At 40.6% G+C, this 23159-nt stretch overlaps 1 protein-coding gene across 5 annotated transcripts in view; it reads right to left on the bottom strand.

Annotated features, from left to right (window-relative positions):
- Positions 1–23159, bottom strand: part of TMTC2 (transmembrane O-mannosyltransferase targeting cadherins 2) — a 393090-nt gene that overhangs the window by 225433 nt on the left and 144498 nt on the right. For 3 of the 5 annotated variants that reach the window (XR_011433667.1, XM_001490789.6, XM_070254221.1), the window contains one exon: positions 12001–12571. Coding sequence is in view for 2 of the 5 variants with exons in the window: in XM_001490789.6 (XP_001490839.1) it covers positions 12001–12571 (571 nt within the window). In the remaining 3 variants the exon portion in view is untranslated. Of the gene's footprint in view, positions 1–11872; positions 12572–23159 lie in introns of all 5 variants that reach the window. The other 2 variants (XM_070254222.1, XM_070254223.1) reach the window with 1 other exon arrangement.

The raw sequence follows: 23159 nt of genomic DNA, 5'->3' as shown, positions 1-23159 counted from the left end.
CATAAAACTAGCTATTGCATGTGGAAGGACAGATTATCTGTAGTTAACGCTATTGTAGGTAAATAGCATTGGCCCCAAAGCCAAGTAATATGAGAGGATGGTTGTGTCCTTCACAATACTATTTGGATCTTTCCTTTTAGCTAAAGTTGTACAAAAACTCAATAATAGGAAGACCACGAGCTTTGGAGTCAGATGTTTGGAATGAGATCCCTTCTCCACTATGTACTATCTGTGAATCCTCGGGTGAATTATTCCACATCTATAAACCTCAGTTTCCTTATCTGTAAATAAGGTTAATGATACCCACTCTCATAGAATGGAACAAAAAACTACACAGAAGACACTTTGCTGGCACAGAGTAAGTCTTGATAAATGGTGGCTGTTATCATTATTACCGCGAGCTCTGTGTGTATGCAAATGAAGGCTAATGAATTCAAATAGGTTACTTCTCTTCCTCTTTGAACAACATGGAAGTCGGCACGGCCATGGAGAAGATTATACTGCAGAGTGCAGGAGAATCAAAGACTACAAATTATCCTGTCCAAGGACCACAAATTTTAGGCTGCCGCTCTGACAACGTAAATTCAGCCCTTTGCTCGCTCAGCCGGCCCATTTTTCAATTGGCACCTCTACATTTTCTCCTTTCTTGCTATTTTACCTCAGAAATATGTTCATTTGGGGAATCATTGTCACTTTTGACCTGAGGGATGTTACCCATTCAAATATTCACCCAACGGTGAGAAATTAAAGTCATATTGTGTGGTCAAATGAAACCTTAAACATCTTTAACACACTAATGGCGGCATTTTTAAAAATCCCACCACATTCCTAGAGTTACAAGTAACAGGGTGAATGACTACACACCCAGCTGATGTGTCTACCGCTAATGTCTAAAAATCTCCTTGCTCCCCAGTTTGTGCAGTGGTGCCTTGGAGAGCTGGAGGAGGGTGGCGAAGGAAGCTACCCCAGCATCGATTAATTCACCACTTCTAGACCAATAGCAGGCTCAGCATCAGCAGAGAAGATCCCTCCATTGAGGGAAAATCTATTTCAAGGAAATTAATCAAATTAGGAAGAAAAACACACTGTGATTTTAGTCTCTTTGTGTTAAGCTTCTGGCAGCTACAAAAGCCAATATTCCATTTGGATGTGGCCTTAAATCCAGCTGGAGCCCTAGGATGACAATATGCAAATATTAAACCTCTAACTGAAGATAGTTTGGGCGGGGCAAGCACAGGAAAAGGAGGGGCCTGGAAGGAGGGAAACAAAAACCACTCACTCAATTTCAAGAGGTACCCTGGAATTAGTAACATAGCAAACAAGAACCTCGGGTGAAGTAAGAAGGGCAGAATCTTAACGATGAATTTGAGGGTTGGGTATGTGGCGGTCCATTCCTAGTCTCTGGTCTTAACTGGCAAACAGAAAATTATTTCCATAGTAACAAGTTCTTATAAATCAAAGGCAGAGAAGCAGTGGGTGCAGTGATGAAAGCATCAGACCTGGAGGAGGAAGCCTGGCATACTGTGGTGGCTCTACTCTCCGCTCTCCCTGTGCCTAACTTCTTGGGCCTCAAATTCGGTCAACAGAGAGGGGGTAGCATGTAAATAGATAGATCGTTTCTAATATCCGTCACCAGCCACAAAATCTTGTGTTTCTATAAAAACTTTATACTGTTTAATATTGTATGGAGGTATCAGATTCTGAACGTACATCAACGGGTCCCAAACCTAGCTAGTCATCAAAATCCTAGGGAGAGCTTTTAAAAAGTAGTTTCTCTCCTGCAACCTCTCCAACAGCTCCCTCTCCACACCTCAGAAACAAACAAAAAGTAAGCCGACCACAAGATTCTTATTAGTAGCTTCCAGATTTGTGCTACAACCTCTGTTTCTTCCCCATGAGAAGCTGACGATCATCCCAGTTTGGAATATTCAAAGGAAACCCAGGATGATCCTAAATCTTTAAACAGTCGCCATGCCCCACCCACTCCCTGCATCGAGTCAATTAAATCAGATTTTTAAATACTGGATTTTCTGAAATCAAAACCAATTTTACCTGTAGACTTGTCTCAGCAGGCCAAGGTTGCTAGGATTTAGGTTTCTGTACAAATAATTTGGCCTGAATGGGATTAAGGGATCCAAAATATTTGAGAAAATTGGTGGCAACCAGAAAATAGCATTACTTTTAACAAAACTTTTTGTCTTCTATTCTCTCTCTAGGAGGTGGGGAAATAAAAAAACTAAACCTTTGAACAACAACGTAAACCAGCCTCGATGTTTCCCTGAAGAGGTTTGTGATAACAGAGATTCTGGAATCAGCTGCAACAGTATTGCCTACCAGGTCGGGGGAAAATTGGAGGGGAAAGAGATTAACATTCACCTTTGGGTGGCACAGCGCTTCCTCTTTCTCCAAAGAATAAGACTCGAATGCCGCAAGCTGTTGCAGCTACTGGACTAATCTTCTTTACTATAAACCTTGCTAAAAGGAAATATATAGGAAACAGGGTGGTGGGCAGAGAACAGGAAAACCAGCTCCCCTCCACTTTCAGATATATAAGCAACAGCACCATCCTGAGCCCAAAGGGGAAACAATCAGGCTATAAAACTACGAGATGATGGCTAGATATCAGCAATGGAGAAAAATCAAGGAATGACTTACATACACTTTTTTCCAATCAATTAAACCAAAGGTAAATTATCAAATCGTGTTGTTCAGAAGAATAATCCTTGAAAAAGATTTTTTCTCAATATTCTTTAAATTGTCAGCCTTGGTGAACAGGACAGCAAACATTTCCTGTTGATTAACATCTCACCCCCACATGCCCTTGAAAAGCCTCGCAGTGCTAACTGAGTGTTCTGTAAAATGACAGACAAACGGCTCGGGCTATTGAAACGCTGTGGTAACGCAGGAGAATGATGACGACCACGACGATATCTACTGGAGGAAAGGAATTTGGCTGAAGAGTGTACATTTACTATATTCAGACCTAACAACAACCCTGCAAGGCAAATATTATATTCCTACTTTACAGACCATGTAACTGATGTTCACAATGTTTAGTAATTTATCCAAGGTCACGGCAATTTAGCCACCCCTGGTGGTCTAGCGGTTAAGATTCAGAGCTCTCACCGCGGCCATCCGGGTTCATTTCCCGGTCAGGGAACCACACCACCCGTCTGTCGGTTGTCATACTGTGGCAGCTGCATGTTGCTGTGATGCTGAAAGCTATGCCATCGGATTTCAAATACCAACAGAGTTACCCATGGTGGACAGCGTTCAGCGGAGCTTCCAGACTAAACAGACTAGGAAGAAGGACCTGGCCATCTACTTCCAAAAAAATTGACCATGACAATCCTATGAATAGCAACAGCATTATCTGATACAGCACTGGAAGATGAGAGGATGGTGCAAAAGACATGGCACTGCTGTACACAGCTTCTCTAGGAGTCGAGACCCACTGAGGGCACAAACATGGCTATTTAAAGCTAAACGTGCAGGCTCCACGCCTATGGCCCTTCCACGATAGCCTTGCTTGCAACTGTGCATGAGAAGATTAGCCAAACACCAAACGGTTACTCAAAGTAAACAGCAGTTGTTTTCACAGTATTAGAGATACTTAACTTTTTATCACTTTCCATCATGAGACCTTAAGAAAAAAGAAACTACGCTCAATGGAACATTATGTAAACTGGCAAATTTTTGCGTGAATCTTCAAATCGGGAGAAGGAAAAATTCTATGTAATTTAGAGTTTTCTATTTCATAAAAGTTATGGAAATACAATCAACTCATTCACGTATAACCTTGGTATAATCTGACTATGTTATATAAGCACGCATTCATGCAGTTCATTCTGATGGAACACACCACACACACATGCTCACACATAAACCCTTTCATAGGGGGCGGGGACTCAGTGTTTATACCTTAAAAACTAAGATAATGCCCTCAAAAGGCTGGGTTGGTACTGCAAACAGTTATAACAACTCAAAATTCACAAAACCAAAATATTAACTTTTTTTTCCTTTGTTTTTGGGTTTTAAATACACAAAATTTAATTATTTTTAAATACAATTGATATTGTATATGATCAAGGACTCTATTAAATGTACTTGGCATGTAGTTTTAATGGAAATTCGAGATATATTTTCCATCCCTTTGCCTATTAAAAACTAACAGTTATTTATCTGTTTTTAGATGTCCTTCATTTTTCTCGTGCTGTCCCTATTTTCCTTGAATCTTAGATTAATTACAAGCAAAATGATAACCACATACCAAAACGCAGGTACTGCAGATGCCCCTGTCATATTAAAGAGAAGTATTATGATCTCTGCATTTTATTTGATTTCCTAAAATTAAATAAATAAACATGTGGAGAAAGAAAGTGTCCTCTGGAACGGAAATACTGACTTCACTAATCAAGGCCATAATTACTGAGGAAACATGTATTAAATTCTGAATTCATGCTATTTCACTTGATGCAAGAGTTATAATCAGACCAACAGAGCATGCAGGAGCCATCTGGGGGCTGCAGAGTTGTAGACAAGCCCAGGGAGAAGGGCACACCGACCTTCCTGGCACCAAATCCTTGCAGATTTTGGCCTTAGAAGATTGAGTTCTTCCCTTTTGATTTCTTATTATCCTTTTTGAAGAAAGGAATACTGTGATCAATAGGTATGAAACTGGATGGAAAACTACAAAACTTATCACACTATGCAACCTTACCATGGAATCACATTTCACAAATATTTGAGCTATCAATGAATTTGATTGAATTTTCACTTTTATCTATGCCATCTCCCACCCTGTTCATGCCTTTTAGGGAATCTCTGATGCACTCCAGGAATCTGGCTTTCCTAGCTTAAATTTCATTTGAGAAATCAACACTAAATTAGCATTTCCATTGTTCCAGGCACTTAGGAATCTGACTTCTAGGCAATGACAATGGATTTCGAATTTGTGCAAACCATATCACTGTCTGTGAAACTGACACTACCAAGTTGAATATGAGTAACCTGATCGTCATGAGATCCCTGTCAGTCAATCTGAATCCTCTGAGGAAGCAGGTTATCAAAAATCGAGCAGAGTGACGTAATACACATGCCAGACGGTGTTATGAGAACAGCATAGATGATTTCAATGAGACTCATTATTTATTCATCACAAGGTCCAATTTGTGTGTCATTTTCACTGATGGTATACTGAGTTAACTGGTTGAAATTCAGTGCTGATAGAGTATTTTATTCTGTACCATAAAAAGGACCCTTTTTAAAAATTTTTCTGTCTTCCTGTATGAAGGAGGCCAAAACAAAGGGGATTTTGTCCTTGCGGCCATTCACAGTAATATTTGAACACTGTTCCGCAATGCTGGAAGAACGGACACAGGAGAAAGCCCTGAAGGGCTCCCTGTTTTTCTCATTAGGAGTGTATAAAAATATGCCAGATATTACTGAGTAAAAAGTAAAATAATACGGGTCTTCAGAAAATAACCTTTTTTTTAAATGCTAAAGAATGATATAAACACTAATAGGAGACACATTCCCTGAATGAGATGCAACCTCCACTCCTGAGTCTGATTCTTAGACTCATCACCAAAGGGATCCTCCCTGAGGTTAGGGGAAGGACAGAGAAGAAAGTCCCCCCAAGTGGCAAGATGGAGCTCGTGTGCACGTTCCCAGGCTTCTCCCTTGGACAAGTCAAAGCTCAAGCACATTTAAAAACCATGCATGGTCTCCCAACATTGTTGGGGCCACAACATATCTTAAAAGGCCCCTACATCATTGCACACACTAGCTGTCTCAGTCTACCTTTCTGGACTCATCTTCCTCTGTAAATTCATGCACGCTATGTACCTGCCAAAAAGATCTCCAGTACCTTCCTATGAGTTTCTCTCTGTGCAGTGCACATGCTCTACCCTCCACTTCTCCTTGCCTCTCCGATTATAAATGCCTATATGCAAACTCTCCTTTGGGGCCCTGCTCAAATCTCTCTGCTCCAGAAGGCGCTTCCTGATCCCCTCAGCTGAAAGTACCCTCCCCTTCTTTCAACTGCCCTAGGACTCCCAGGGCCTCCATTCCAGCCCTCCCCACTTTCCAGCTTGAATTTCACTTCTGTATTTAACCCCCACTATTTTCAACTTCCTACTACTCTAAAATGTCCTTAAGGGTAGAATTTCGTCGATTCATCTTTAAATTTCCACTTCACCTAATACAGTGCCTTGCACAAAGATGAATTTTTTTTAAATGATAATTTGTGAATAGACCGCTGTTCCAAGTATTAACACTTCAATGCAAGCATTACAGAAGCTTGCGAGGCTACCCAAATTCAAATTACTCAACTTGAACCTAAATTGCAGCTAGAATACAGAATCAGCTTAAATCAACTGAGCAAAGAAGCCAACCTACAGGAATAAAATACCTTATTAATCTTTGACTTTTTGAATTGTAAAATATTTTTGAACCTCGCCTTTATTTGTGGTATTATCTGGTTAGCAGTGTTGGCAGCTGTTCAAAGTTTTAAAGTACTACAGGTCATGAATATTAAATGCTACAACAAGTTTACTGGGAGGAAATCCAAATTCATTTGTAAGTGCATGACAGCCCTCCAGTTTCAATAATGCTAGGAAATACTGCGATCAGAATGGGAGTACCTTGCTGTATCTGGATTCCCACAAAGTCAAGTGTAAGGCAAATGAAGGGAAAGAAAATCATAAGAAGGTGGGAACACTACTTGAAATAGGATGGCACAGACGTTGAGTGAAAAAAATCAGAAACAGCGAATATATCATATTTCATTCAGTGCAATCAACATGAGGGTCACATCTTGAGTAAAACCACAATCTAGTCTAGAAAGAAAAGGCACAAAGCCGTAAATGATAACAGATTCTGCCAATGCCATCCCCAGCAGCTAATCAAATGAAAAAGCACATGTGCCTTCAATGTGCAAATACCTGCAGGCTATGCGACTGGCTTTTCATGCCGTTCTATACATGGGGCATCACACAAAATAGTAAGAGGTACAGAAGCATCACGTTTAACATCTTCAGCGTTCAAAGAGTAGCAAACCAAAAACCTTAAACAGAACATAAACTGCCACCCTTGGAAACCATTCTGAAGATAAACCTTGTAAATGGTTTGGAAATACAGGGTTGTTTGTTAATTTGGGTCTGATCACTCTACAACCTGATGTAGAACCAAGCTTACGCGATACCCAAGACGAAGGTAACCTGCATTCACCATAGGCAACCTCCATCACTCAAATCCCGCTTAGCGGGAAAAAAGTTATTTCTCAACTGAGATGACTCGTTTTTCAAAAGCGGCAACGCCTCCCATTTCATGCTCTAATAATATAGTCTCTTTATCTTGTTTACATGAAATAGAGCTACAAAATTTTATTTTAAGAAAAGGAGGCTGTCCAGACACGGCACATCTTGGAAGCCACTATAGCAAAACAACGGCAGTCATCTTTAGAAAAATTCTCAAAAGATCAAACTAAAAGGGCTTCATTTTTCCAAATTATCTTGGGCTATTATTAGAATTGCTACATCGACTTTCAGATTTTTAAAAAATTTTTTTTTTATTTTCCACCTGTAACTGAATAAGTGATTATGAGGCTAAGAAAGAGAAAAAAAGATGTTTCCACATTAAAACACTTAACAGATGTTAAATAAGCACAGAAAATGGCCACTAGGCAAGCAATGACTGATGTTGGGTAAGTAAGAAAAATGTTGCTTTTACTGATTTTATTACCCATGTACCTCCTGGGGTCATGGGAGACTTGTAAAAAATTTTGTGGGCAGATAAAAGTCTAGCATTTATTTGCAAGGCTAGTTTAAGCGTATTTCAAGGGGGTTTTTTCCGCCCCTTATTTTTGGACCACATAAAACTAAGTAAGTGAAAGTCATCTAAGGAAGCTAAAACAATCATTCAGTGAGAGGTCAAGAATACTTATTTTCAATGCTTTTCTGACATGCCTTTCTTCCAATCCCACCTTCCAGGCCCCACTAACCAGGAATGAAATCCTCATTGTATAAAGGGCAGAGTATAAGATTTCACCTTAACATTTCAAACATATACTTTCATAAGGTAAATTCTTAAACAAGTGTGAATTCAATATTTTCCTATACCTACTGTGTGCCAGATGGTACACTAGATGCCAAGGATAATGTAGGAATCACATTAAACAGAATCCTGAAGCTAGAACTAGGAATATTTTTAAATTTTTTCTATAATAGTTAACTAACAATACTTTTGTTCATACACATTTCTGAAGGTTTTATATTTAGCGTTTTCTTACAAATCTTCCTAATGATTGACAACCAATTATTTCATGCCATATTCAACCATATTATTTCATAAGTCATATTACTCTCTCAAAAAGCATTTATTAAATAAGTTAAATGTTAATGTCTTTAGCATATACAGACTAGTACCCGGCAGATATAAACACTATAAGTGTTTATTAAATATTAAATAAAATTTCTGCAATATGCCAGGTACTTACTATTCTTCCCACATTTCATCAAAGTAAAACTTTCATATTTCCTTTACAGAACCGTAAAAGCCTTATACATAATATGGACATGTGCACCATTTGCATGAGTCTCAAAAGTCAAAAAATGGCAGCCAAGAATTCTGGCCAGATTCAGCCATCCCAAGAATTTTGTCTGGCCCAAACAAGGTTTGTTTTTAAATTAGTAACCAATATTAAATAACAGAAGATGTCATACAAAAATCCAGATGTCTATCTTCTGAGAAAAATATTAAACTCTACCAAACTGAAACCTCTATTTTCCTATTGCAATAAGGTGGACAGGAGCACTGGTTGCAGAGCATAACCCCTAGTTGACCACAATCCCTCTACCTGGCCCTGGGACACTTTGGAGTCTGGGGGCCAGGATCTGACAAGAGGTACAGAACTGAAACCACCAACACTGTGAAGAAAGAAGCTGAGTGTGACTGCTACGAGAAAAACATTACTGACAAAAGTATAAAAACAGAGAGCCTTGCCCCTCTGGTCCTAATAATCTCCAGCTTTAAAAGGACCACCATTTTTAGGTTTTGAGTATTTCGCTGGTTCTCTAATTTGCATAATAAAGTTAAACATTTGTGCACTTGAGTTTTCTGTTTATATATAAGTTATGTTTTACTAGGGCAGAGAAGTTTATTTCTTCTGGCAAACCATGATAACTATGACGCAGAGTTAATTGGTAAGATATTTAAGATGATTATTCTCTTAAGGTTGAAAAGGACTTTCTGAAGTCTTTTAATGCACTTCCTTCAGAATCTCTTCTAACTCACCCCAGGCATAGAAATCTATATATTTTAAAGACAGAATATGGAATTTTCTATAACTTCCATATGTAATCTATGCCAGTGTTTACCAGCCCCATAGTCATGAGATTCTAAGTGAAACTTTGTGCTTCAATATGCATGCCCCAGCTTTAGTCGTTTCCTAATTCATATGCTTTCAAACCACTCTATGTTTAAAGATGACTACAAGTTTATCTTTTGGCCTGCTCTTTCTTAAGCTAAAGAATTACAATTTCCATTGATACTTCCTCTTTCCCTTCAACTAATATGCATTAGGGGCCTTCCAAATAGTGGGAAACCAGTTCACAATGAAGAGCCCACAATTTCATATAATCTTCACAACATCTCGAGGAGAGAACATTAACTGTCTCCATTTGCAGATGAAGACACAGGTCACTGAACTAGCCCAAGGGTACTCAGCCAGTGTGGGTTAAGATTCTATTCCATAGTATTTTCTCTTCTACTGTGCAGTCACCTGACTTTACCTATTTATTCATCCTCCTAACATTACAGTGTGATGAAAGATCACTAGTCACAAATATGTGTTCAGGTCTTAGTGAGTCTACCATTTTCTGGGTGACCTTCACGTCTCTGGTTCTCTACACCTCAGCTGGAAATCAGGGACTGGCATAGACAGTCTCCATAGTTCCTTACAAATCTATAATGCAGTGTCCTCATTAAGCTCATTGGCCCAAAACCTGAGAATGAAAGAAAGAGCTCAACTGAGACAGAACTATCAGATGAAAGCTTTTGCTGCCCCAACTAGTCCCGTTGCCCGCGAGCAGTAGTTGCCAGATAGTCCAGGCAAGTTTCCATTTGGAAACTTCTCAGGACACTGAACCTTTCATATAGGATTGGGCACCTCACCCTCTCTACTCCTAGGAGTTCCTTTGCTGGTGGCAGTTCTCATGTTCTTAAGCAGCAGTTACATGAGCAATGTTGCCAGGTAAAATACAGGATGCCCATTAAATTTTCATTTCAGATAGACAAAGAATAATTTTCTATTATAAGTACATCCCAAATATCATATGAGACATATGAATGGTAAGGAGCTCTATCAGCAACTTTGTCCTTGAAAATATGCTTAGAGAACTGAAAATTCCTCAGAAGAAAACATCAAAAGATCTCTAAAAGCAAGTCCTGAATTGACATATCAAAATAATTCCCTAATTCAGGAGATGATAAAATGGCAGTTCTGTAGAGGAAATCACAATGTTTCACAGGCCATCAGTGCAAGGTCCTGAAGCAGCACAGAGCTACATCCTCAAACGGGTCTCACCCTCCATGGGACAAGAACCGCAATTTACATTTATGCTATGTGGATTTCAGTAAAACCAGAAAGCTTGCTATTGTTGACGACGTGGTTTTAAAAGGAAAGATTATTCTCCCTAAATCTCCTTGAAGGAATAATTAAAATTGATTTGAAATTAACAGCTTGACTTTCAAACCTTATGTTGTTTTCAAGAGTCAAACTCTAACCAAAGTTTCCTTTTAAAGTTTCAGCATTTAATTGAAATCACAAAAGAACTTCATTAAGCACCTGATACTTGAGTTCTAACTAAAAAGGTTCTGCTTCCCCGCGAGCAGAAGCATAGCAGCAATTATTCCACGTACTAAGTGAAAAAAATAGCCATTTAAAAAAACATAAATGTTTCTATTTCCATCAATTTTGTCTGTTTTTCAATTTCTTCCCAATTTGATTTTAAGTAAAATTAAGAATCGAAAGGGAAAAAAGTAATCAAAACTAGAAAACTTGGCAGTATTCTCAGAGTAAATATTCAAAACTATAATTCCTCCCTTAAGTGTCCAAAAGGAAAAGGGAGCTGTCCTCAAACGTGGCCGAGGTTTGCAAAGCTTAGCCAAACTCAGTCTTTGTCCTTACAGTCAAAGCGATGGGGAGTTGATTGTAGGGGAGGGAAGATGGGGAGATGGGGAGGCAGGCAGCTTCTCAAGCTGTCTTCTCCTCCCAATGCCTTCCCCCTTAACACCCAGCAGAAAACTGCTCGGTTCTCTTTAAGCGGATGGGATCCTAACCCGCTTATATGACCTTCAAACAACACTGCATCTGAAACCACTAAGGGAATACAGAAGAATAAATATTAAGCCCTGAGGCCAAGGTCTTAATTGGTCTCAGGGCAAAACTTATAATAACCACTTTCTGTTTTGACTCCTATTCTTAGACACTACAACAAGGAAAAGGTGAAATGATTCATCCTTTAAGAATCCGAGTTCCCACGCGATGCAGAGAAGGGTTGTTTTCCAAAGTCAGCTCAGAAAAAGCAGTATAACAAATGGCAGGGGAGTCTCCCTCTCCAGAGTCGAGCGTCTAGCTCTATCATCAGCTGCGATAGTTTCACAAATACACATTATTAGCAATTTACTGGATTACAGAGAATTTGGGCCGAAATAAAGAATGAATAAAAATAAATAAAGATGCATATTCTTTCCAAGGCAAAACTGTCCTATCATGTCTGAAATCATAAAAATAAGAAACTTGAGACATAAAACCAACAATGACTGAAACCCAGGTTAGTAGGAAAAAGTCAAAAAGGACACTTCCACTTACCGAAGATCAAATGTAACTTATTTTAAATTCTCTTTGAGGAGGAACAAATTTGCTTTTTAAATGGTGAAAAAGGACCAAGCAAGGAGATTACTCAGTAATCCAATGCTCGAGCGCCAACAATCACTTACTTTGTAAATGGCAGGTAAGATCTGTTTCATTTTCAGCCTGTGAAAGACAAAGACGTCATAAACGGCTGACACTGCCAGCACAGTCACTCCTTGCTCCTTCCACAACATGCTGCATCCTGCGCACAGCCCCGTCCCCAGGAACCAGCCCCAAGTCCTGGCTGAGTAGCCTCTGGTTGAACAGTGTTTAATGTAGCAGAGCAAGGAGAGCAGAAAGAAGAGACTGGCCCCGACATCGGCCCGTCCCACGATGCCCGCCACCGCCTCCGTGTGAATGGGGTGAGAGGCAAACATCAAGCCAGCCATGAAGGTCCAGTATCCGTCCCCGAGGAGTATCTTGGAGAAGCTCGTGAAGAGACCGGTGACTGCCGCGTGCAGGAGGACATTGACAAGATGATAGCTCCAGGGGTTCAGCCCCCCGATGGCATGGTTCAGGCGAAAAGAGAGAGTGCAGAGCGGCCGGTAGGACTTGTGGCTGCCACTGTGGGTTAGCAGAGTCCCCCAAAAGTCATTGTAGAAAATGTGCGTCCATGGAGTTTCTGGGAGAAGGTCCTGATTAGTCTTGATAGCACGGCTAAAAAACAAAATGTTAAAAAAGAATCAAACATAAAATATAGAAAGGAGAAAAAAAAGAAAATACATGACATTGCTGAGATAGCCCCTTCCTGGAAAGCTTTATCGTCATGTGGTTTTATGATGAGATTCCAGGTATGCATGATTAATTACAGAAGGCTTTACATATAGATTGAATTCAGATCCTCCCCTTCATGCTTAATAACACCACAATTAGGGCTGTATTTCTTTTCCTCAAAAGCTTTCTTCCTTGTTTGAATGCAAATACCTTTGAAGAATAAATGCAGTTTCCGTCAGTGATTTAAGCCTTAACGCAGAAATTGCCAAACAACTGCCCTGAAAATCATGTGGTATCCTAGCCAAAAATGCAGATTCCAGGCCCCAGGTGATGTGAGGCCTGAGCATCTGCATTTTAAGAAGCACGGTCCCACGTGATACTGGTGCAGAGCATGCACTTACAGTGAGGACTAGTCCCCTACCAGAAATACACCTTAGATAGGATATCTGTGCCACAGCAACGCTCCTGATACACACTAATATCTGGGATCTTGATACAGGCAGGTTCTGATTCAGCAGGCCTGGGGAGGAGCCTGAGAATCCATGTTTCTAACAAGATCCCAGGTGAAGCTGATGCTGCTGGTCCATGGACCACACTTTGAGTAGCAAGAACCTAGACTGCTGGAGAGGCAAGGAAGAATGGCTCTCTATCTATCCAAATGTTTCTTCTCCTCCTTCCTTCTAGGAAACTTCAGCCTTCCCCCCTTCTGAGCTCTCACAGGACTTATTATCATCTATAGCAATCATGATGGCACTTCACTGTCCCCTGCTTTTGAGAATTAATAGTTCCAGGTTTGCATGCCTCATATTTCCAAACAGACTTCAACAAAGAATGGCCTACTATTTACTGAGCACTTGCTATCTGCCAAGCACCGTGCTGGTCTCCCTGGCTATATCTTCTCAGATAATCCTTACAATAACTGAGGAGGTGTATATTACTATATACATCTCGCAGGTGAGGAAATTATGGTTGAGAAAGATTAATAACAATGGTTCCAGCCACACTAGTTGGAAACAGCAGGGTAGAGTTTCATGGCCCACGCTCTTTCTCCAATATGATACACTTCTCAAAATGTGATCTACATACCACAGGGAGGATGTGAGAAGATACACAAACCTTGTAAAGATTTGTAATGGTTATATTTATTTTAATGTGTACTTGAAAGGAAATTTAATTACCACATCAGAGCTGGATTTCATAGACGTTTGCTGAGAATGAAGCTGTTAAAAATTAAAAAGTCAATGTAAAGATAAATATGAAGGAATCTACAGTACTGGTATATGTGGATAAGGTACAGATGTTGACAGTGGCATGTAAATGACTCAGTTTGGAGGATCCCTGCTCTAGGCCACTATACCTTTCAGAGAACAGGGCGGCATCTTGAGTCTTGTCTCCCCAGTGCGCCTATCTCTGTACTTATAGAACACAAAAGAGGCTCAAGAGTTAGAAGGAAGTAGGAATAAGACGCTCAAGGCTCCTACTCCCTAACTGGAAACCTCTTGCCTAGTCTGATGTCAGGGCTCTTTAAGGGAGTGTAGGCATTCGTGTAACTTAAGAATATGTCGGGGGAGACCTGATGACCTTTACCTCGAGCCTCTCCACCAGTTCTACCTTCCACTGTGGGGCAGGCATGATCAAAGGAATTTCCATATGAACATTACCAAAAATCAGACTAGAAAAGCCCTGGATGCTTTTAAAAAAAAAAAAGGGGGGGCCGGCCCCGTGGCCGAGTGGTTAAGTTCGTGTACTCTGCTGGGGTGGCCCAGGGTTTCGCTGGTTCGAATCCTGGGTGCAGACAGGGCACCACTCATCAGGCCATGCTGAGGCAGTGTCCCACATGCCACAATTAGAAGGACCCACAACTAAGAATAAACAACTATGTACCAGGGGACTTTGGGGAGAAAAGGAAAAAAATTAAATCTTCAAAAAAAGAAAAGCCCTGGATTGAGGAGAAACATTCCTGAGTTCCACCTCTGTAATTTACTCACTGTCTTCAGAAATAAGAAAATGCAACAGAGATTCTAACACATTAGGAAACCTATCCAAGGACACACAACCAATGAAAACAGCAGAGTCAGTACTCCGGTTGGGATCAAATGACTAGACAGTGCTGGTTCTCAACTGCTTCCCAATTAACCCCTCTGTGCTTCAGTTTCTATGATGGTAACAGTTTTACCTTGAAATCATTTAACAAACACTTGCAACTGCTCATTTATCTTCTACGGAGAGGAGCAGAGAACACTGCTTTGCAGATACATGACTGTTTTGGAGACCTAGTGCAAATGACATCTCGGCCCTGTTAGCTGCTGTTATTACTATTCTACAAAGACTGGGGCACATCTACTAAAGTCCCTTATTAAAGTCTGCTTGATCCACAACCTCTGAAATTAGGTGCACTTGGGGGTTAGAACTAAAACACACTGATCAGCAGTTGATGCATATCCATTCTGTGCCAAACACCATGCTAGTCCTTTTACGCAGATTATCTACTTAGGAGAACCAGCTGACTCTTCTAGAGTCACAGAAAAAGGCAGAAGGTCTATTGAAATCATGTCTCAAAAAATACTCAGTGTGGCAGGGATAGTTGGTTTTTCCCCAATGTCTCTTCTCCCCTTCTTCCATACTCATAGGAGTATGGTCATACGGAAAAGACTTCATTTCTTATCTCTCTTGCTGTTAAATATGGTCATGTAACTAATATTTGGCCTACAGCACATAAGCAGAATACTATGCACTACTTCCAGAAAGTGTCCTTAAAAAGAAAAAGCTTAGGGGCTGGCCCAATGGCGCAGTGGTTGAGTCCACATGCTCCACTTCAGCAGCCCAGGATTCGCAGGTTTGGATCCTGGATGCAGACCTACACACCACTTATCAAGCCATGCTGTGGCAGCATCCCACATACAAAATAGAGGAAGACTGCTACAGATGTTAGCTCAGGGACAATCTTCCTCAAAGAGAAAAAAAAGGAGATTGCCAACGGATGTTAGCTCAGGGCCAGACTTCCTCACAAAAAAAAAAAAAAAAAAACAGCTTAGCATTCTTCCCTTCTACCCCTACCTCCTTCCGACTGTAGCACAGATGTAATAGCTGGAATCCTAGCAGCCATCCTGGCCTATAAGGTGTCCTTAGGGATATAAATCATGCCCAGTAGAGCAATCAGACTGAAGGAAATTGAGCCCCTGTTACAGTAGACCACACCAGCCCTAGGCTAACTACCTCCCCATTTTGTGAGTATGAGAAATAAATTGCTATCTTGTTTAAACTGCGATATTTTGGATGTTAGCTAGTGGCAGCTGAACCTAGTCATAAGAGAAATCTTATGTTAACAGAAGACCTACTATATCAGAGTGCTTTGATTTTCCATTTTGATTTTGATTTTTACAAGTCTCCATGTATTGACTGTGTATTAAGTGAATTTCCACATAAATTGGCTGTTAAAATATTAGAAACAGATGTTATTCTGGATCCATCAAATTAAAACACCCTGCTATGACATTCATCAAGAGTCTAACCCAGAAGTAATTGCTTAAGACTTGATGGGTTATAATTAAAATTTAAAAGAAATAGGAAAAACTGCCAAACAGTGTAGTCAGAGAGAGCCGATTTCAAGTATTCAGAATGAAAACCCAACTGGGCTCTCCTAAACATTAACCTAGACATTGACGTGAATTTCTCTAATCTCAATGCAGAAACACTCATGCTAAGTCAGGGTGGTGGAAAGTTCAACAGCAAAGCATTCTGGGACAAGGCTTTGCCGATGCAGTGAGGAAAGCTGGGAAGCACGCTTCGTTTAGGACAGTACTTCACCCTAGCAGTGGCAGATCCATAAAGGACGGAGAACGACAGTCAAACCAAGTTTTCTACATGCTATCAGTTCAACACCATAACCACCTCTGTACAGACTTTTTGAGGAAAAATAAAACCCACACTTTTAAAAATTTGTTCAAAGCTGCCAGAATTTTTTATATTTATAGCAATAAATCTAGTAATCTGCAACAGCCAACATGATATACGTCTAAGTCTCACAAAACAAGGGTTTCCAAACAAAGAACAAAATTAACGATTCTCATAATTTCACTGTGAGAAAACACTTGGTTGAAGCACAGCCCTAAATTTATACTGTAGAAAAAGTTTAAAGGATAAAACAGTGTTAATAAAAGAAAAGTGGACAAGCAAAGCAATGCCTCACCCATGTGTAAAACACACTAGACAAAGGAAGATGTTAAAACACACTAGACAAAGGAAGATGTTAGCATGATAGAGTCCTATGACAGGTGTTATCTGCTTAGGCAGGTTTTATTTAACCAATGAATATTATGGCAAAAGAACATGAAATAAGATGAAATTGTATTGGGCTTTAGTATATAAGTCATGTCACATATGCTAGTCAGTGATAAGGGATGCATTACGCATCCCTCACATCATATTAAAAAAGATATGGACCAAAGGGGCTTTAACAGAATCTGAACAATCTGCCAGCAAAATGAGAAGTAATGGTAGTTGTCCAACACTAACCATAATAGATTTTCATCCATTTGCATTTTCTCACACGAGTCCAAACTGGAAATAGTGAAACCTCTTCTGCTATTTCTCAGCCAATGAAAAACCTGAACTCAAAACAAAATTTCATGCCAACACAATTTCTGAGATTACTTCTGTGAATTGGTATTGAAAATTCAGAAAGACGCTAAGGAATTAGGAAATTTTCCACTCTGGGAGAGGTGGCGAACATCAGAGCAGCAGAGGTGAAAAGAAACAATTGTAGGCAGAATACTCCAGAGAGCACATGACTGAGACTGTCTTTGGAAGCAAAAAGATCCAGTCTCTCCAGTCTTCAAGGAGGTCTGAACCTGCTTCCAGTTTTGTTCATTTTGGCTCTTTGTTTTTTGCTGCCTTATGATTCTTCCTTTAGCAAATGTTGACAAAGGCCATCGCTATTGTAAAACTGATGAATGATGTGACACTGCTATCTCAACTGCCCTTTGGTGTGTTTCTCTCACTGCTATTTTTTTCTGTCCATTGACCTTTTCAGTCACAAACACCCACAGAAATGATGACCATTTGTCCTCGGAAGAGCAGGAATGCCACTTAGATTCTTCAAACATCAAACGGCACCCTATTCCAGAGTGCTTTCCATTGTTCTACTGAAAAGTAAGTAAAGGCCAAAATTTAAACTAAAAAAAATGTTTTTTTTAAATGATGGGTTGAAATTTGCTCTGCAAGAGAGAAGAGTGATCATGGCCTTTGTTAACCTGCCCTGCTTCAGTGCACTCCAGCATGCCCATCCACGTCCAGGAAGGGCACTGAAATGCAGTGGTTAAGAAAACCGATTCTGGAGCCAACTGGATTGGAGTCCAGACTATGAGATGGTGGATGCACAGTGTTACTTCACCTCTCCATACCTCAGTTTCCTCATCTGTAAAATAAAGATAATAACTGCACTTGCCTTATAGGATTATTGTGAGAAGTAAACGAGTTAATAAGCAAAAAGTACATGGTTATACGTAATAGACTGTGTATGTGTAATATAATATATGTAACACATGTTAGCTGCTGTCATTATTAATATTATTATCATTACCATCAACAGCAAACAACTGATGCTGGCCATCAATGCAAACACAGTGCTCTTTTATCCGTTTATGGCCTTCACAATCTATGGATCACAGTCTTAAGAATGTCACTTAAAATTCCTTTAAGCTTTAATGACACTCTCAGAACAAGATAATAAATAACAATAATTTATGAAGTCTTCTCTTTGGTCTTCAACATGTTACTCTTTTCATTCTCCTCCTATCTTTCTAACTATCCTTGGCTAGCATCTCTTCCACATTTTTCTCCCAAATGCAGATGTTGCTCTCCTGGTTCTGTCCCTTGACCTTCTTTCTTCCTACACTTTCCACCTATGTGGTCATAGTCTCTGACACCTACAACTCCAGAGATGCCTTCTCTATCTATACCTCCAGCTGGGGTGTTGCTCATGAGCTTACGTTTCTAATTGCCCAGGTGATATCCACACTTGAATGAGAGAAAGAGAAATGAAATGCTGGTTCCTCTACTAACACTAGTTGTGTCACCCTTGGCCAGTTAGCCTCTCTAAAGCTCAGCTTCCTTACCTATGGTTGGTAGATAATCATAATAATACTTCTCACAAGCTGTTGTGTTAAAGATCAAACAGGGCAATGTTAACTTACAATGTTTGAAAATTACATAGCCTTGTGTAATGGACACTTGCTGTTTTTTGGACCCCTTCTTCTTCTGGTTAACAGTGTCCTGTTTTTCCTTTGGAGAATAGCCCAAATCCACTCTCAGTCCATGTGGACAGGGTAAGGCTGCCCTCACCTCCTGATGAAAGGTTCCCTCTCATATGATTTGGCCAATTAGTCTACTATATCCCCCCCATCCTTACTCCCGGCCACGACCATTAACTTAGCAGCAAGCCAGGTCAATCAGGGTCAATATAGTCCCAATAATCTAGTGGGAAGGGACATCTTCCTCTGAGAATGAGATGAAATCCTAGGGCTGCTAGGGGATTCCTTGAAGACAAAGCCTACCTAAGAATGAAGCCAGCACAAAAGAACTCAGATCAAGGAGACAAAGAGGCAATTCCTAGTGCAGCTGGATCCCATAATGCCTGAAGCTAACACTGTTAAATAAGCCAATAAATGCCCCTTACTCATAAGTGAGTTTATTCTGACATCTGCAACCAAAAGAGTCCTAACAAAACAGCACTGTGTAATTATCAAGTAATATTGTTAGTTGTCCTTTCCCTGTCTTAAGTTTACTAAGACTGAATCTAAATAATTTTCCTCACAAAAAAATCTCCTTTTTCATACAAGCCCCTCATTAAGTACCATCATTCTTCCATCACTGACATAGAGGTTATGCATGAGGGCTCCTCTCTTTCCTCCTATGTCTATTTTTAAATTGGTTAAGGACATTTTCATGCTGTTCAGGACCTCACAGAAAATCCAATACACAAGTTTCCCTGGAACCCGGGGAACTTCTGACTTCCTCTTTCTTCTGCCCTCCTTCAGGCTCTATTCCCTACCTGGATGGCGTAGCCTGCTCACAGGAGTGGCCTGTTCATTCTTCTCTTTCCTTGTTGGGCTATCAGTCCCCTCAGGGAAGGGATTATGCCTTATGTTTTCTCCCAGTGCCAAACACACACGAGGCACAACATAAATATTTGTTAAAGGAAACTGAATAGCGATCCCTCCCTGTTCTCATTCCCACTTTGATCCATTACACACACCAACGATGGAGAAACTTCCTGAAATATAACTCTTAACACCAGCACTCTGCTCCACAAAAATCCCTCTTCATGCCCTCTTTCTTACCATAAAAATCACTCTTCCCAGCCCAGCATTCACAGCCATAGCCATTATGACTTCCAGGCCAATCTCCCGTTACTCCTCCATGTACATCTAACGTCAGCCCAACTTCCCAACCACTAGGCCTTTGCTCAAACCATCTCTTCCCTTCCTCTGCCTGGATTGCTGTTCTTCAATCAGTTGCATCTCTCCAAATATGCTTCAATCTCCAGCATTCATTAGCGACAACCATCTCCCCAAGCGTTTCCTAGCTACTGTTGCAAATATGCTTGATTTTGACATCGAGCACTGACCCTCTCCCATTAATGACTCTAACTTCTTACTACAATTATTAGGGATCTTAAGTGGGATGATATGTGGAAGACACTTCAGAAGGAGCAGGAGGAAACACATGTTTTGAAAGCAGGGCACAGGTGATTTTAACAGTCCCTCTTCCATCCCCTATTGAAAGTCGCTGCCCAATAAAATGGATTGATTCTGTCCTGAGAAAATGATTCACTCATTTATTCATTCATTCAGTGATGGGCTAGACATCCTAAAGGGCACTGCAGACACAAGAGTGAGCAAAATAGTCACTGACTTCAAGAAACAGTCAGCCTAGCAGAGGAGGCAAAGAAGCGCGCGGGTCATTTCACTTCTGTATGAACACTACTCCTCTAACACGAAACCCTTACTGTTATGGGAGAACCGAACAGACGCCCAACAGTCCTAGAAGGTGAAAAGCTTCCTGGAGGAAAGCATGTCTACATACATGGAAGGAGTTAAAGGAAGAAGTACAGGAGGGCTGGCCTGGTGGAGTAGCGGTTAAGTGCGCAAGTTCCGCTTCTCTGCAGCCCGGGGTTCGCTGGTTCGGATCCCGGGTGCAGACATGGCACTGCGTGGCAAGCCATGCTGTGGTAGGCATCCCACGTATAAAGTAGAGGAAGATGGGCACGGATGTTAGCTCAGGGCCAGTCTTCCTCAGAGAAAAGAGGAGGTTTCGGCAGCAGGTGTTAGCTCAGGGCTAATCTTTCTCAAAAAAAAGAAGTAAGGGAACTGTAGAGACCTTCCCAGCCTGACAGTCAGTATTTTCGAAGACCATGAGGCAGGAGGGAAGGTCGTAAGCTTGGGGTCTGAACAAATACAACAGGTTGGTTTGACTGGAGTGAAGTTTGAGGGATGGAGCAGCAGGAATCGCTGGCCTAACTCTGTCTCATACTATTGCCCTTCAGAGAATAGAAAGGAATTTGGCTGGAAATCAATTTCCCCAATGGTCCTCAGGTTTGATTTGGCGATTGTCTGGTTGAACTTGCTTTATCTCCCTAATGCACTGTAAACTCTTAAGAAGTAGAAAACCATCTTTTTTTTGTTTTTGAGGAAGATTAGCCTTGAGCTAACATCTGCTGTCAGTTCTCCTCTTTTTGCTGAGGAAGATTGGCCCTGAGCTAACATCCATGCCTATCTTCCTCTACTTTATATGTGAGACGCCTGCCATGGCGTGGCTTGCCAAGCAGTTCGTCGTAGCTCTGCGCCTGGAATCTGAGCCAGTGAACCCTGAGCCATCGAAGCAGAGTGCGTGAACTTAACCACTGTGCTACTGTGCTGGCCCCAGAAAAGCATCTTATTTATCTTTTGGAGCCTAGCACACAGTAGGCATTCAATATATATTTGATGAACTGAATTCTAATTAGAAATGATTGGTACTAATAAGCTGCACTCACCTTTTAGGAAAATTCTACATTGTTTTAAGTATATAGGGAATTATCACTTTCATCTAAAAGTACTTCACCCACTCCGGGCACTAACCTCTGCTCACTCCACGATAATTAACTGTGAAAAACTATCAGGTTAATTGGCTCACCCAAATGTCTTTGGCACTCATTTGCTACTTAACCTATAATCCCTTCATTAGAGTCCCTCTTTAGGGATAAGCCATCAGAATATTTAGAAAGTTTGAGTTAATATGCAAATATTTGCCTAACAGGGTAGGGGAATGAGAGAAATACTATAACATCTAGAGGCTCTCTTAGTTTGGGGATAAGCAAAGTATTTCAGATTCCTGGAGGAACTTAAGGTGGGGCAGGTAAATTTCAATGTAAGGTGCTGGACTGGCGGGGGCAGGGTTAGGTTTCCAGGTCCCAGTGGAAACGGAAGGTCCTGTGCTTTAGGCATGAACTTACCCTTACACATGTAACACATAACTAACTCGCTTGTTTCTATCTTGATCTCCCCTTACTAAACTGTAGCCCTTTAGTGGCAGAGATGATGTCTTCCTAAGCAACAGGCACTTAAAATTTTTAAATTGTCAGGCTACAGACGTTGAATGAAAAGAGGCCGCAGGAGTAACAAAGAGCCTGTAGTCAGACATCCAAGGAACGGGGCCCCAAGAAACCGCTTGCTGTGTGAAAACGTAAGTGTGAGAATGCTCGGCCTTCTAACTAAAGAAATATACTTGGTGGACCGCTCTTCCATCCCTGTAGGGTTTTTTCCATAAGCAACAAAGGAGTCTTATGAGCTACATCTGACACAGCAAACCTCCTCCATGCCCCCTAAAAAACAGAAAAGTACGCTTCTGATTAAACGTGGCCCCTGCTGCTGCTGAAGTCAGCCCGAGCTGCTGGAGACTCACTCTCTTGGAGCTTCCTCAGACAAGGCAGCTCCTTCCTCCTCCCATGTCTAGAGTTTACCCAGACACTCCCTTCTCCTAGTGGAAGAAAATGAGGAGGAGGAACCAACCTGGGCTAAATATTTCTAAAGTACCTTTAGTTCCCCGGATAAATCAACGTTATCATTTTCAGAATTTCTACAGGAAATATTGAAGACAAAACTTTAAGTGACCCTGAAAGCTAATTCATAACCCATTTAAAAGCAAGCGGATCATTTAAAATTAAAACATCAGCTTCCTAAAGATGTTTTTTGAAAGTATTTATACAAAAAGCATTTTGCAAGATTAAAGCAAAAATTAACAGCATGAGATTATTGGGAAAATCAGACTCCAAGCATTTATTTTCACTGATTAAACGCATCCTCTACCTTAATGTTAGCTCCTTAACAACTTGAAATAGTTTTCATTGACTTGCAATTTGCATGATGAAAATAGTATTAATATTTTCTACACAACTATGTGTTCAGTGTACCCATATCATGCCATCCTAACATAATAAAACATTACTACACACCTCACCTCCTTCTCACTGGACTAAACTGAATCAGAGTCT

This window comes from Equus caballus, chromosome 28 (genome assembly GCF_041296265.1).
Source record: "Equus caballus isolate H_3958 breed thoroughbred chromosome 28, TB-T2T, whole genome shotgun sequence".
In the NCBI taxonomy this organism is placed as follows: domain Eukaryota; kingdom Metazoa; phylum Chordata; class Mammalia; order Perissodactyla; family Equidae; genus Equus; species Equus caballus.
The sequence above is the reverse complement of the archived record's forward strand: the minus strand, read 5'-3'. Positions and strand labels throughout refer to the sequence as shown.